At 40.7% G+C, this 16,181-nt stretch overlaps 1 protein-coding gene across 1 annotated transcript in view; it reads right to left on the bottom strand.

Annotated features, from left to right (window-relative positions):
• The window catches only part of LOC131281174 (vesicular glutamate transporter 1), a 31,486-nt gene extending 16,251 nt beyond the window's left edge, over positions 1-15,235 (bottom strand). Inside the window, exon 1 of the mRNA XM_058310434.1 lies at positions 15,186-15,235. Coding sequence (XP_058166417.1) covers positions 15,186-15,235 — 50 coding nt within the window. The remainder of the gene's footprint in view (positions 1-15,185) is intronic.
• Positions 15,236-16,181: the final 946 nt, after the last annotated feature.

Raw genomic sequence — 16,181 nt, 5'->3', positions numbered from 1 at the left:
AAGCCGTAGTGAGTCACACGACGAGAGGCTGTTGCTCGGCAAAGTGAATTGAAATCTCAAGACACAAAACCACCCTTCAACGCAGGGCCCACTCCCTCTTATTTCCACCCCTTGGGTGAAAGCGAAACGTGACAATTCAGTCGATCGGAGTATTTGCCCACAATATTCGACAATCGTTCGTCGTTTGAAATCAAACATTATTATTGCACTTGGAAGGGTGCTCTTCCGCCGAGCGGAGACCCATGGAAAATGAGTAATGGAATTTCCACAATTTGAGTCATCGATAGCGGTAAATATCGAACGGAACATACATATTATATTATTAAACATTTAGAACCATTTTAAATTTGAACAATGTTTCTATGTGTTTTTGTGCCTTTCTAATTTTCGTAGTTGTTTTCTATCAATAATCAAATTACCTATTTTTATCGTTGCTACTTTCACAACCGATGTTTTCTCTTGTTACGTTCGCCACATGAAATCACGATCGCTAAAGAATGGATGGTTATATCAGACCAACTTTACGAAAAGATCATAAAGGAAAGAAAAGAAGGAAGCAGTTTATTTTTAGTTACGTATACTAAGTGTCCCACACAACACGAAGTCGTATTAAGTTGAATAAATTGAATCTCATATTAGTATATTTAGAATCGGAATCGCATTATGCATAGACAATGTACGAGCAATGTATATTCTATGTTGCATATGATGCCGATTAAGAATGTAATACGATTTTCTTTATGCATACGTATAGATGAACGAGCAATGTACGACTGATGTATATCGTAAGTCGTATATGATGCCGACTTAGAAAATATACAACTAAACATATACATTTTGAACAATGTACGGTTAGCGCCTCCACTTTTGTACGTATGGGCATTATTTAAACATTAATCACGATTTAATCATATTGCATAGAAGTACGGTTATTGCAAGTTGATATTCGATTTATAAATCGTATACATTCATATGTGTTGTGTGGGGTATTCCTCTATTTAATTAATATGTGGTTTATAGTCCAAAAGTGTCTTATAAAACAAACATCAATCCTCCCAAATTGTTAATGGATTTAATTTTGTTAAGCTTCTTTAGTAAATGCTCATAAAACGGTGAATTAGACGGAAAAACTCATAGAATTTTCAAAAGTGTTTGATAAATTAAAAATCCGAATTAGAAATTTTACGTAAGTGATAACAAATCGGAAGAGCAATTAAATATTCACGAAAATGCGATTCAATGTCAATTATTATGCATTTGATAATATACTGCTTAATAACCCTGAAAAACAAAATATCATAATTATCATAGAGAAACAAATAATATAAAACTAAAGATAAAAATAATTTCAACAAAATCTGTCAAAGAAAATGTTGCAAAGAAACTGGGACCATAAAATTTGGAGCAAAGTGATGCGCTTCTGGTTCACCAACTGACCCAAAAACAGCGCTCGCGCTTCATCAATCACTTTCTCTAATCATACAGCTACCAGGAAAACATCTTTACGCCAAAGGGGTTAAATGGTTCTAATTACTTGAACCGGAGAAATCTCTCCCTTGTGCTGGCCAGCATTTCGACTCGGCGCGGGTAATGTGCGTGACTTTCCCATCGGATGTCGGCCCTCACACATCCTCATCACGACATCCTCCTCTCGGCTGCAGGAAAAGAGGGAAAAAAGCCACGACAAACGCTAACACACACCACAGCGTGCATAGTGTCAGCGGGCTTCCGCTTTCCTAGCGAACTGAGTTCCGGGCGACCTCGTGCACACGATTCAAATTAAGATCATTTATCGGACCGAAAATGGCTCCGGCATAATTTAGTCATTACTTCAATTTTATGTCGCTTATCCTCCCGCTCGCCGCTCAGTGATAGTCATCCCGGGCAGGAAAAACACTAGATGGACCGTTGTCATCACCTTCACCAGCTCGGACAACCCCTCGGGGGATCGGCTTTCAGAAGCAATTTCCTGAGATTTTCGCCACTTTTGTTTATTTATCGTGCGTCGTCCTCGCTTCGGTAACGCAGGGACATTCGATTCCCCGGACAAGCGACCTGTCCGTTATCAGATGCTTTTTCCATCTCCGGCTCCGGCCTACAAGGGGTCAACAGTCATCATCTCGGAGGGGGCCGCCCGTACTGAACGCGGGTTTAATTTATTTCGCATTTCCCAGACTCACCTCATCTGGAATGTTGCCTTTTGTCTGAACGAACCATAAACTGCGAGCTCTATCTTCGCAAAAACAGATACCGAAATAGAGGAAAAAAACAAAACAACGAAACCAAACGGCGAAATAATACTCCGGAACGAGCGAATTATCAGATCCCGCTCCGTAAACAGCTCCCGATGGGAATGACTTCATCTTCTCCGATGGCACAAACATCCACGACAGCCAACGGGACTAGAGGCTTATTGACACTTGTTCCTTGGTCCCCTCGACGGATCGATTCCGTCCGGACGGGCCACTCGGGGTGGTCACAAGGGGTGCAAAGTGTCACGAGTTTTTACAGATTTTACGCATTCAAATCACGCTCCAGACAAGTGGCTTAATGTGTCTCCCTTTCGGTGAACTTTTCGCGACGGCTCGCGTAGGGAAATCTATGTTTTTATTCGCGTTGAAGGAAAGTCCCGTTTCCGGACGTTTTGTTTCTCTCCAGCAAAGCAATAAATTTGTCGCTTCGGAGTGGAGAAAGTGTTACAACGCGTTTTCCTTTCGTTTCCTGGGTCAGGGAACTGTGCGGAGTTGTTTGTTTTCATTTGAAGGTTTCCTTTCGCTTAAATTGAACAATTTACCGTCCTGCAAGGCGTGGTCCACACGCGTTCCGGGGCGCTTTTCTAACCGAGTCAACAACCTCGGGCACTAAAAAGGAAAGAATGGTTCCATTCGAATATTAAACAGTTAAGGAAGCAAGCGGCTGAAGCATAATGGATGCAGGCTAAGAATGCATTTCACTTTCCACAGGCGGGAAAACATGGTTTGCAATAAAATAAAAATAAGTGTCCCTACGCCATGCTATGTTCGGGATAGCTGAAATGCCTGACACAGAGATGATCGCTATCGATTTTATCATCAACAAAGTTCTCGACCCATTTCGAAAAGCTTATGACGATCAAGAATGAGGTCAAAAGAAGCTCACGTTATGGAGTTGAAGCAAACATCAGTAGTCAATTTATCAACGGTAAATTTTTCACATTAATCATTTGTAAACTATTTGCTGTTTTCTTTCTTTAATTCTTATACACATATTTTATTGAACTTATTCGGTTCAGCTCAGATTGATTTTAAATGTTCAATTCTTTAACCGGGAAAGTAGTCACCCCTGATATGTGTAGAGAAAAGTGAAAAATCGCACATATCAATCACCTACGGAAAACGGTCTGTCTTACGTGACTTTCTAGACCCCCTTTCGATTCAATGATTGTGGAGGCTGTCGAAACAGTAGGAGTAAAGATTGTCACTCTTTCGCCTTCCATCAAAGCCTTGTGTGAAGCCCATTTTTCATCGGTACTTACTTATATGACTTTTACATGTTCTCTGCTCGTGCGCTAGGTCCTTCAACACATAAGACCTTTAGTTTGAAAAAAGAAAAAACCGCAAAGTTGAAATTCATTGCCACAAAAATCCTTCCTCCGGGTTTCTGAAAGAGGAACCACAATCAAAAGAATCTCCTCATTCCGTTCTTTTTCTTTCCCCATAGCTCGTATGTGTGTGCGCACCTTAATACCGGCCGAATCCCCCGGGGAAATCATTTAAGCCGCATATAATGATGACAACAAAACAGCTCTCGACAGGAGATTTACCTCCCGCCTAGCCGCAATCTGGCCTTTGTCCCGCCTCGATCCCCGCCGGGACCGGGTTTTATGGTGGCTGAATTCATCGGTTAATACCTTCGACGGGGAAAGGATTGGCGATTCGTTCGTACACGTTTTTCCTAGCGTTTTCCCTCCCAAAGAACCCGATTTGATACCGATATTGACGAACGTTGAATCGTGATCATTTCACGGGCTGATTAATCAAAGCCTGTCCCGTTTGTTGCGCATTTAGTCTGACGGGGGGGAAAACTCTCGAACTTCCTCAAACCGCAGGTGTCCTTGGAACAAGGACTCTCGAAGCACAGCGAAAAGTCTCCCCGGAAAACCTTCCATAGCCGCACGCGGGATATCATCAACTGTATCACGTTCCAAAGATGTCCCACCGTCCCACACCACAATAACGCACCTCATCCGGAACACATCACGCTTTGTCACTTTTACCTCCTCCTCCTCCCCCCAAAGGTCTCTCTACGTCGTGCCGGTGTTAATGAGCGAGTTTTCTGCTGAATCGCAGGGGGAAAACTGCTTGTCAACACGGCAGCAGAAGCCGAACCATCAACAATGCCGTCTGATCCGTTGCGATGGAAAAGTGAGACATCAGGCTACCCTCAGGACACCACGGAAGGACACTTCAGCCGAGAGCAGGGGGATGCTTTGAAATCTACTTTACTGTCGGTTAACTCCTGATTCGATGAGCATCAACCCAGCACATATACACACACACGCATTCGCTTCATGGCGGATAAAATTTAACGTCACTCTTTAAACAAGTTGTCGCTGCCATTTTCCAGCGTTCGCTCAAAAAACGCTGATTAAGATAAAAGTACTCATTTCAAACCCCAACTAACTCGCCCTCCCCTCCCGCTGGCCTTCGTCAGTCGCTTTTCGGGGAAAAAGTTTTTCCACTCCTTCACTTGCAGGGCTTTCCCTCGTCGCGAATGAAGGGTCTTCCCATTGTCTTCCGATGCCGTGCGTCCGCCAAAGATGATTATCTTCGTGGGGTTTTTCCCGGCGATATTAATTATCATTAGAGTCAAAGCCAAAGCCGAAGGGAATGAACCCCGATGAAAGCCAGCCACCCAAACGATTCCCCGATTGGATGCGAACTGGGAATGTTGGTAATTGATTTGTTTCTGATTCAATCAGCCGAAGCGGGAAGTGAATTTGGTTAGATTTAATTTAATTTTTAATGAAAGCCAACTTTTCACGGAATCATTTTCATCAATCATTATTGGGAAAGATAAAGTGTAAAATATATTTGGAAAAAATTATGGCTGAAAAGACAATGTAGTAATGTATTCCTTGGAACTGTGAAATGGTTTAACGAAGATGTTATACCATTTTATTATAAACATCAACGAAAAACACCACAAATTATATCGCTGTTAAGGGTATAAAGGTGTGAATTTTTAAATTCAAATTTATCACGGAACAGTAAGTAATCAACTATTTTCCAATCCAACTAATATTATGGCTCATCGGTAGGATAACTCGATAGAATTGATTCAAGTAAGATAGGTTGAACATGATTTCCTAAAGTAGCTACTTGTTTTGATTAAACGAAAACTTTGCAACTAATTCTTTATGTAAGAACACAGTTCAGCGGTTCAAAGATACTTCTTTTCTATATCGTAGACATCACTAGCAACGAATGCAGAATCGTGCATGATTTTGTTGCCCAGTTTTCGCCTATTAGTGCTTACCCACATCAAACGATCTTACCCATTGTACCTCCAAACCACAACTCACCGTTTTCCTCATGCCCCGTCCTTCCAAACATTCAACATTCATTATCATATCAACGGAAAAACGCCACCAAAAGCCGCTTATCTTTGGTTTTTCCGATCCATTCAGCACACACAAAAAGGCACAGCATGTGGTAGATGAATAAATGTTTTCTTGGATTTGCTTTCAGATATTTTCTCCTCCACATGGTTTTTCTTCGAGCGTTTCAAAAACTTGCTAAGCGCGCAAAAATTAAGCCATCCGTTCGTATGCTTTAGCACCAGGGCATCCATTATTCCCACATCTCCGTGGGGAGTATGGTCGGGAACAAAACGTTCAAAAAGGCAGCCATGATGCGTTTGTGGACAGGGAGAGAGAGTGCAGCAAGAGGAACAAGGTGTACGAGTGTGTATAGATGACTCTCGAGCATGTCGCAAACGTTATGAATGAATGGCTGCTTGTCCGTGCCTCTTGCGCCACGTCCTGTTCCCTAACGAAACCAAAGGGAACAACGGTGGGAGTCCTTGGCAACAATCAAAGCCCATCTTGCAGCCCATCCCTCCATTCAGAGTGGCCCAAGTGGGAGTAGAAAAATCATGATATCACTTTTGAAACGATACCATCTCGAGCATCTTTGAAACTACTTCATTGCGATTGAAGCGTCAACGAACGAAAAGAGCGAACATAAAACTCGACATCGTACATTTTAGTGGCTGGAGCAGTCCAGTAGTTGCAGAAAAAAAGGAACCCTGATCTTGAGCTTTAAAACCTGGGTTTTCCCCCTCATAAGAGTACCCAACGAGTCACATCTGGTCAGTTCGGGTTTCCCGGCGACAACAATCACAATAATGGTGGTCAGTTGCATTTATATAATTGGACTGTTGCTACCTCTACACGATAGGGGTCACGTTGGACACACATTTTGATAACTTTGCGCAATCTTTTTTAAAACCGGCATCCCACGTGCTATATCCTCGTGAGTTCGAGGCGATTTTTGACTAACAAATCAATTTCATGCTTCACTTGCTTTCATTAATCACACCATCAGTTGCGCAATGGCTTTCGGTCACGGTCTGCGGGCTCCGGCCGGCCGACCGTGCGTTCGATCCCGTCGTTCCACCTTTCCTCCGTTCGGACAGCTTTACCATCGATTCAAAGTATGATACTACAATTTATGATCAGCGTCATCATCAAATTCATCGCTTTGCCACGTCCCGTTCCCGGCTCCGTTCGATCTAAGACCATACCGTCGTCGTTTCCGGTCCATGAATTTTCCACCACCGCAAATGTGTACGGACTGGAAAATCCAATCCAACGGAAGGAGATTCTCTTTCCGCGTGTTGGAGGGATAATTTGGGTAAATTTATAACGAAGCTCGCCACAACAAAAAAGGTTCGCATATAAACCGTATCGGAAGTTTTGTCCCTCGTTGGAATTATGTGTAGCATTTTTTTTTTCTTTCTTCATTTTCAACCATAGTTAAGTCATTCTTCTACCACAACGTTCGTCGATGTGTGTGAATTTGAAACATTTTTTTATACTTTATCCCACTTACCCCCCGTTATCAAGCGAACCTTAGAGGAAGCGTTTGGTTTTAAATCCGATTATAACTTTGCTTGCACATTCTTTCATCTTGCAATTTATGAGACGCAACCCGTCACGATAGAGAAATAAAGAGTGCTAGAGAGAGGAGAAAAAGGACTCCATAATGCTTTGTCGTTTTTTATCAACATGTCTCGCAACAAAATCGGAGCTGGGCTATCGTTAGCAAAGCTTCATAATCGTATCGGTGCTGATTACGCGCATAGTTGCAACGGTGGCACATGAAGTTGGTAATTGGATTTAACATTTATTTAGTTTAGTAGTTTATTCTGAATCTGAAATTGTTTCATCTAACTAATAAGTAAGAATTTATTTATCATTACATAGGTCATAACAACAAAATTCATAATCCAGTTCATAAGAACACTAGAAGGCGTGCCACTGACCATCGGAATGGTGGATCGGAGTCAATCATCAATAAATGTCGTCGAACATAACTTTCATCGGTGGAAAAACAGCATATTTGGGATATCAAACTAATGCATGGGAAACATAAAACGGAACAGAAAATCATAAACATCTCTGCTTCATTCTTCCCCACGAGGACTCAATAAAAAGAGCCTGAGAGCCAAACCGTGTGAAGGCGAAAAACGTGACCAAAATCACCAATATCGTGCACACCCCAACCAAACGCGCACTCCTTCCCCTTTCCGAACCACTTGTGGTAACGAGACGCTGAGAACATCGAAGAAAGTGAAACGACCGCTCATTGACGCAATCTTCCGATCGCACGCCGGAGAAATGGTCCTCCACTATCGCCCTCGAGTGTACCGATGGCTCATTTTTGGCCAGTAATTTGTACTCACTTTGAATTTAAATCGACCGCACGCATCCGAAACGCGCTCAGTAATGTTGTACCATTGGGAAGTTCTTTTCATGGAGCTCTGTTTCCTTTTTTCTTGTTTAAGTTTCATGATTACTGCGTGATGACATTATTACATCCGGGTTCCTTACTCCACCTCCTGCTCAGGATAGCGCGATTTTCCCAATCGCATTCCAACGGAAATTCGAAACCAGCGGGGAAAAATATATTGATTTACATCAAACCGCCCCAAATGCGACGATACCAGGATAAATGGTGAGCTGGTAATCAATATTTTCGACAAACCGTCTATCCATCGAAGACAAATACACTCACTACTGCAAATAACATCTAGCGCATTAGCGAAAGTATGCAAATTACAAGACATTTATGCAAACGAGCGTTCGTCGAAGCCCTTAATCTCTTTAGTTTTCCGTCGGGAGCGATACATTTGAGTTCATCGAAGGGAGAAAATACGATCAATTGTGTAAGAATGTCTACGATTGTTGATTATTATGGGTAGAATGTGAAAAATAAACATACTCTCGCTGAGTTTCCCACTACGATACATTGTATTTGTTTAGGTTAGTTGGAACACTGCAGTAGTTGTTTATTAACATTTTGATATCTTACAAGATACTGTTTCTGATATTTTATGGATGTAAAATTAAAAAAAGAAATTTTCGATCTCTGTTCAATTTTTACAGCAGTTGGAACACGATGTGGCCAATTCTCATTTGAATATATGTGAAAGAAAACAGCTGTTAATTAACAGAATATTATTTAAAGACATCTAATCTTTCTGGTTTTGTTTAACAACAAATTGTTTAGGTTATATGCTTAAAGTTAAGCAAAGAAATGAAGTAATAATGTAATGAAAATCAATAATTGAAGCGCAAATTTTATAAATTCGAATTAAAGTGTTAAATTACGTAAAATGACTAACCAACTTGAAATAATATTGAATGTGGGTTCACTATAATTACTAAGGAATAATTCAGATACTGAAAATTTTCATTTAAAAAATATTCCTTAGGTATTACAACTACAACATTGTTAAGAAACATCAATTTGTACCTGTTTTGTTGAGTTCAAGAATAATTCCCTGTATAAAACAGTTCATCAACATTAATATGACTTCATTATTGTAGCACAAACACTTGATTGTTAAACTATACTAATAATTTATTTGCTTTTAATTCGGTTCCAATCGATCTTATCATGTCATACTTTCAATGGAGTTAGTGCTTAGTAACATTACGTAATACAGCAGTAAAAGTTACATGTTCCCAAAAATCCCCATCGTACGACAATTTGTTTATGTGATTAACACTAATTAATAAATAAATTGTGTTTTTTATATGATACTTGTTTACACATTTATGTTTAGAACAGCACTTTTCTTATTTGATAATGTTGAGAAACATTTGATGAGTCAACCTATTCTACGACACAAAACCACTCATTTGTCTTGTGTTTCCTGGCGAACTTGGTACACACACTCGCCAACTTTAAACGCTGCCGTACACTCTATTGTCGGCCGAGCAAGCAATGAAAGCAAATGGATCTCGTTCGGTACAACAATAAAATCCATTAACGTGATTAAATTGCTTCGGTTGTTGAAACGGCTCATCCGCCGCGATTTTACTCCCGTTCGAACTCCTCCACGGAAAGCGGCACCACACAACAATCAGCTAGTGTTGTCACCGTCGTTGTCGACGTCGCCGTTGATGCAATCGTTCTCGATGTGTTTCCTGTTCCTATGCGGTTCGGGTGCGAACGCGCCAACACTAAAGCGCTCTAGTGCGTTGGAGAAAAAAGGGGTTGCAAACCCCTTTTGAGATTTTCTAGCTTTTCTCTTCCATTTCCAAACACACTATCACCAAGCCACCAGCACCAGGGAAATGTGGTCGATCTCGAACTCAGTCACTTTTCAGCAGTTCGTTTTCGAAAGGGGTAAGATGAATCCTGCTGCAACTGGGCTGGAACCAAAAGTCCCTCGAGGGAAGGAATTCTGGTATTGTACAAACTGACAACCATTACCATTTGACCACGGGGTGGCGAATTCATTTTCACCATCCATATCCCACTGTATCGCTAAGTAATGCAGATTTGAGGCCGTTAAAAACAATTACCACTATGGTTACGGGTGTTTTCCTCGGCCAGTTGCCGGGAAATGGCACACTTTTAATTTGATTATTCCCGTAGTTTCCACTTCCATTCGCTTGGGTGTAAAAACAGGGCAGCTATTTAAAGAGCCTATCGAAGGATTCGGGATTTCTTTTTCTCCTCGTTGGGTAACAAACGGTATCGATTGACCGAATTTTTCCGGAGCATTCGCATACGCACTCCAGAGCTAAACCGAATGTTTTTCGACTGGCGACACACTTCACTGCAGACAACGGCGTCCATCGATGCTGGCGAACTGCGTTAACCCGCAGCCAGACAACGTGCTATCCGTTGGCGCCACCAAAAAGTCGCCAGTCTCGCCGAAAAGTCTGCTCATGTTTATTGCCGGATGCCCAATCTCAACTCCAGGACCAGAGGCTTGGAAGTGGGCCAAGAAGCCGACGCCGAAACGGGAGTAGTTCTAGTTCTGATGTCGGGTGGAAACCCCCCGTCACAGAGACGGATGCTGTAAAAGTATGACTTTATTTTCGACTCCTTTGCCATGGTTGACTCCGCGTCGGGAAGGAAAAAATATATATATATATCGGTTATTAGTGCTCTTGTCGCCATTCCGGCGGCCAAATGCGTACACCCTTACTGCCTTCAGTTGTGCTGGTTCGAGGGAAAAAGTCCACGTTTTCTTCTGCAACCGCATCACCGAGAAGAACATCAGAAGAACGAACAAACAAGCGCGAAAGAGGGCAACGGAGGCAAATATCGGCAAGATATTGGAGATGTCTTCTTGGCGCCACCGAGCCCCGTCAGTCGAAATGATAAATCGTTTTCCGTGCGATGCGATACGATGTGGGAAAATGAGCAGGGAAAACTTTTTACTTCTTGACTTTTGGCACTGCTTCGCTGGGTTCGGGTGCAGTGAAAGTCATCTCAAGTCGAAGCCAATGTTTGGGAATCGTTCTGAGCTATCAACTAACTATTGATGAATCATTAGCTTTAGAGATACATACTAAATTATTTGTCTATTGTCCTAAGTTAAAGACTTAATTCTTAAGTATTTATACTGTTGTACTAAATAATTAACTAAACAATTTTGGATTATGTTTTGTGAGCCATTTCCTTTCCAAATTCTAGAAGAAACACGCATATATAAAGTGTTTACATATTTAAGGAATCAGAAAAAAACGATGTTAAAATATGGAATCTTAAAAATATAAATAAATGTTACTCAGTAAAAATTACAATTTAAGATTAGTAAACAGTTCCAGAAAGCCATTTAGAATGGGTTTAGAGCAAACATAACAGAAGAATGACAAAACTTGACATTAAACATGCTGTAAAGCCTGTTGATCATATTTTCTGAAATTTCTGATGAATATTATACAATACAAAATTTTTGTTAGGTTTTAGGTGATTATCAGTTGATAAAATATGTTTCACTTATGGCAATTCTCCAAAACTCCAGCCCCAGTGTAATCAAAACAGATAAAAGATATCTCATACATCATTACCATAAAAATACTAACAACGACCAAAATTTCATAAAAAGGCAATTATAACTTTTTTTTATTTCTAGTTTTATGGTACGTGCCGTATTGTAGTAGATCATTCTTACTTAGTTATAAGTTGATTCTCGCCGTTCGGAATGTAAATCCCTTAATTAATCCTTAGCAAAATAGAATTAAAATCAACTTCGAACTTTATCGTCTAATGAACTCTGACATATTTTTACGGCCCACCATTCACAACTCCACAAGTCGGAAGTCATAAATCTGAACCAGCGGGCAAACCGGCGGACACAGACATCCCGCAGGGAAGATTTAACTTCGAGCTTCTGTTATTGTTTCTTGTGTGCAACCCATCCTTCACAGTCGTATCCTTGCTCTTCCTGCCTGGAAACATTTTTCTGCGCCTCAGAATGTGATGCCGTTGGTTTGATTTAGTGCCAAACGGGACACCAGCCGGTTACAAACCAGTGTTTTGCTCGTTTGGAGGGCCGCAAACAGGCGGCTAACAAATTGTTCCCCGGGGGTCGAATTAGAATTGTGGATATCGAATTGTGAGAAGAAGATGGGATGAACGTTTCGTAAAAAATCAATTAAGGAGGTACGATAGTACAAAAATAATTATAAAATATCAGATATTAGAGAAAAATATTTTAGATAGTTTAACTACAAGGAACAACATAAAAAGTTCTTTTTAAAAACATTCCTTGAGGGAATTTCACGCAAGGAGTTCCAAAACATCCCATCTTCGAAAGATCTTCACGTTCCACTCCGACATCGTTTAGGGGAGAGTGAAAAAAAGGCTGTGAACAGAGTGTCCGCATTAGAGAGGCATCGAGCGTGGCGAAATTGGCATTGCACGTGCCGTTTGATGCGTCACTCATATTGTCACGGTTACACGGTCACCTCCTGCTTCCCTTGCGGCGAAGCAGGATTCCTCAAGTTCCCCCTTCGGAAAGCCATCGTCACCGAAGCGAAACGTATATCCGGGATGAAGTTTTCTGCCCGCAGCGTTGAAGCGTTTGAGTGAGAGGTGCCGTTCGATTTGATGTAAAACCATATCACATTTAATATTTATATTCCTTCTGGGGAATGTCGTTTACCGTGCCGTTATGGAGGGGTCCCTTTGATTTCTGGCTCTTCATTATCCGATGATGCCTGGCCAAGATCGAAGAAGCTGATGTCGAGTCGATTGTTGGTAGGCTAATATTCGAACCTTACAGTCGCTCAACGAGCAGATTCTGTTCATTAAAAAGTACCCTCGAGCTACGTGGCAAAAGGACCAAACAGAACTCTCCTTCTTCCCCACTCGCAGAGAATGCGCACTCCTCTGCCACAGTCGAAGCGGCGAAGCATAAATGTTGCATAAATCTCCGCGTGTCTCCATGCACGGGGCGGAAGTTGCGCCACGGAAACACACCCTTTCCTCGTTCGGTGCTTAATTAAATTCAAAATGCGTCCATCAGGCCCGTCAGCCAGGGAAACTCCACCCGCCTTCCGGGGTTTCAGATTTTGCATCGACCCCCTCCCAGCCCAGCTTCGGGGGGATGTATTATTGTCGTCTGCTGGATTTCGTTGATATTATTTTTCCCACTGTAAAGAACTTTGTTTGCATCCCTTTTTCGACCGTATTTGCCATTTTGCGCTTCTACCCCGGTAAATAATCTCCCATTAGGCTCCCATTAGGAGGTATTATCATAAGTAAATTCTATTAAACAGCAGATAAGGCCCCGGACCAGCTTCCCGAGCACTCACCAACACCCAACTTGAAAAAGTCGTTTTTTGGGAAATTTCAATACCCCTTTGAATATAGTAGTACTTCGCTGCAGGACTGCGGAGTTTTCCCGAAGTGGGCGTTACCAATGAAAGCGAAACATGTATTTTAGTCATTTATAAACAAATCGCACAATCCTTGCCATCCCGGAACACTCGAGGCAATTCAATCTGAGCTGGGGGCGTATCGTAGTCAGAGTGAAGCAGAGGAGCTAAGCGCTTTAAAAAGTAGATTGAGCTAGCGAAAGGATGTGGCATGAAATCCTCTTAAAATTGATGAGCAGTTAGGGCAGCAAGAGAACTCTCGACTAAAGTTGCAAAGCTAGAATGGTAATAGGTATGGAAACTAACCATATCAATATGACAGACAGCAATGGATTGTAATTGAAAAACAAACTTACAAAAAAAACAAAGGAAAGTTATAACTAACAAAGGCAACATATACCAATAATAAGATATTCGATGTCAAGTAAGTACTTATACATTCCGTAAATGATGATTAATAGAAAACCGAAACCACAGGCCGGATACCTTAAACAATGACTTAATGTTTTTTAAAGTAGCACCCTTTTTAATGGAGTATTGAGTAAACTTTTTTTGAACATTTTCATTTTTTTTTCGTTGTATTTTGTGTTTTTTTCAACATATTACAGGACAAATCGTGGAAAAATCTTATAAAAGTTGGGTTAGATTTTTTGTTGGAATAAAATTTTATTACGGGCCGGATAAAATCAGTTTACGGGCCGGACTTTGCCGACCCCTGTTTTAAGAGTAGTTCAAGTATAAGTCCAAGTAATATTTTTTCTGAAGTAACTTCAAACATAATTAAAAAATTATGAAATTAAATTTAATTGAAATGCAACATTAAACAAATAATCGTTTTGATACAATTATTGTTCCAGCACATATCTCAGTATCACCAACAAATCATTGAGTTATGGAAAACGAAAGTTAATAGTTACAATCAAATGTATTGGACTGTGTACAAGATTTAAAAGTGTTAGTATACTGTCTTTAACTGACTGGTGCATTGTAACAAAAGACGGTGCTATCGAAAGCATAGGATATTTAAGCTTTCTTTTAAGATAAAGTTCTCCTGGATTGCCAATTTACTTTGAAATGAGCTTAATTTATATCAGGTCCAGGTATCCCCATGTAATTGTATTTTATGGATACGTTAAATGCACAAAATATCCATAAAACATACTTATTGACAAATTGTATAATTAATAACTGTTTGAATATTACAACGCAGCTTTGCTCGGGTACGAAAGGATCAGAAACGAATAAGAATATGAAGAGCTGGTGGAAGGATAGGAGCAATATTATCACGATATTGTTGTGAGCGAAAATATAACAAAAATCTTTCTGTTGTTCATCAAGAATTGTAAACGCACCTTCTTAGGGATATAACTAAAACAAATCTCTATCTAAGTCTTCATAACCACTGGAACAACGAAAATCGAATAGGCGAATCAAATCGGATAAGCGCATTTTCCATCCTCACTACACATCTTACGCATGGTTGAAAAAGAAATGGTTCATCAAAGTTGCAGCCCATCCAGGCCCATGTTTTTGGGATGGTTCCAAACCAGCACACATTGGCTGCCGGTTGTGAAAAGGTGGATAACAAAATCTTCGCTCGATGCAATCGCTTCACAAGCATCGCACGGTACACTAAAACTTCCATTGTCGTTCGAGTGGTTCCCAAATCCGGATTACAGCTGCTTCCCGTTTTGTGGCTCGCATAGAGAAACGTCTCCTTGGCTGCGCCCGTGAAGAGATCCCTCTCGAGCGAGCTAACGAAGCGAATAGTCGATCCCCACTGTTAGCTACTTACCCGCCGAAAACGTTGGACGCACGGTCCTTCAGATCTGCGAAGCCCGGCATGTTGGTTGCTAGGAGTCTGCTGGGTTAGGCTGTTGGCTCAGGTGGCGATTAGCAGCTGCTGTACCGTCCAAACAGTTGGAGAAGGTTCACCCGCTGATAGGCTATCTTTGTGGACTTTTGTCCACGTACCGGATAGCGCCTCGCTCGACCGCGTGCTCAATGTAAGATCCGGGTCCGTTTCATGTTGTTCGTTGAACTCTGCCCGAGAGATAAAAGATGGAGAACAATGGTTATGAATATGATGCAAAGATGAGACGGAAATTGTATTGTATATTATAAATCCCGCAATTTTTGTGTTAAACTTGAGAAAATATTTAATAAGATTCATATTTTCCGGTGGAAAATAAAAAATCTCCATCAATTCTAAATGTCATAATGTTTACTACTGAAAAATGTTTAAAGATGTTGAGCGAATAACATTCCAATGACTGGCTAGACATGAGCACTGGAAAGAACTTCATATTTATCTGTTTTATGAACGTAGTACGGTAACGTAAGTGTTTATAAGTAATAAACACTTAAACACACGTAAGAATTGTTATTCTATGGAAGAAAAACTATACATCTTTATCGGTTTAATTATGTGGGTTTTTCATAGTAACACTTATAGAGACTTCAACTGGATTTAAATTATTCAGAACCAATTATTTTAAACAATAACAAAATGGTACACTTCACTATAACATTTGTTCAAGGATCAATGAACTAGATGATGATAATTTCGCAATAGACTTGACATGAATGTAATTTTTCATATCTTGTCAATGAAGAAATCTTAAAACACTATTTTCATTAACCAATTAATGTTCACAATCCGAAAAGTTCTATTGTATAAATTTTCCCACATACATGGTCACAACATCTTATTAAGGTCTTGTGTCGTTCCTAAGCAAGTAAAACCGAGTACCGAGTGTTTTCTGCAATTCTGATATACTTTTCACCACAT

This window comes from Anopheles ziemanni, chromosome 2 (assembly GCF_943734765.1).
Source record: "Anopheles ziemanni chromosome 2, idAnoZiCoDA_A2_x.2, whole genome shotgun sequence".
NCBI classification, from domain to species: Eukaryota; Metazoa; Arthropoda; class Insecta; order Diptera; family Culicidae; genus Anopheles; species Anopheles ziemanni.
This window is presented reverse-complemented; position numbering and strand designations above follow the sequence as displayed.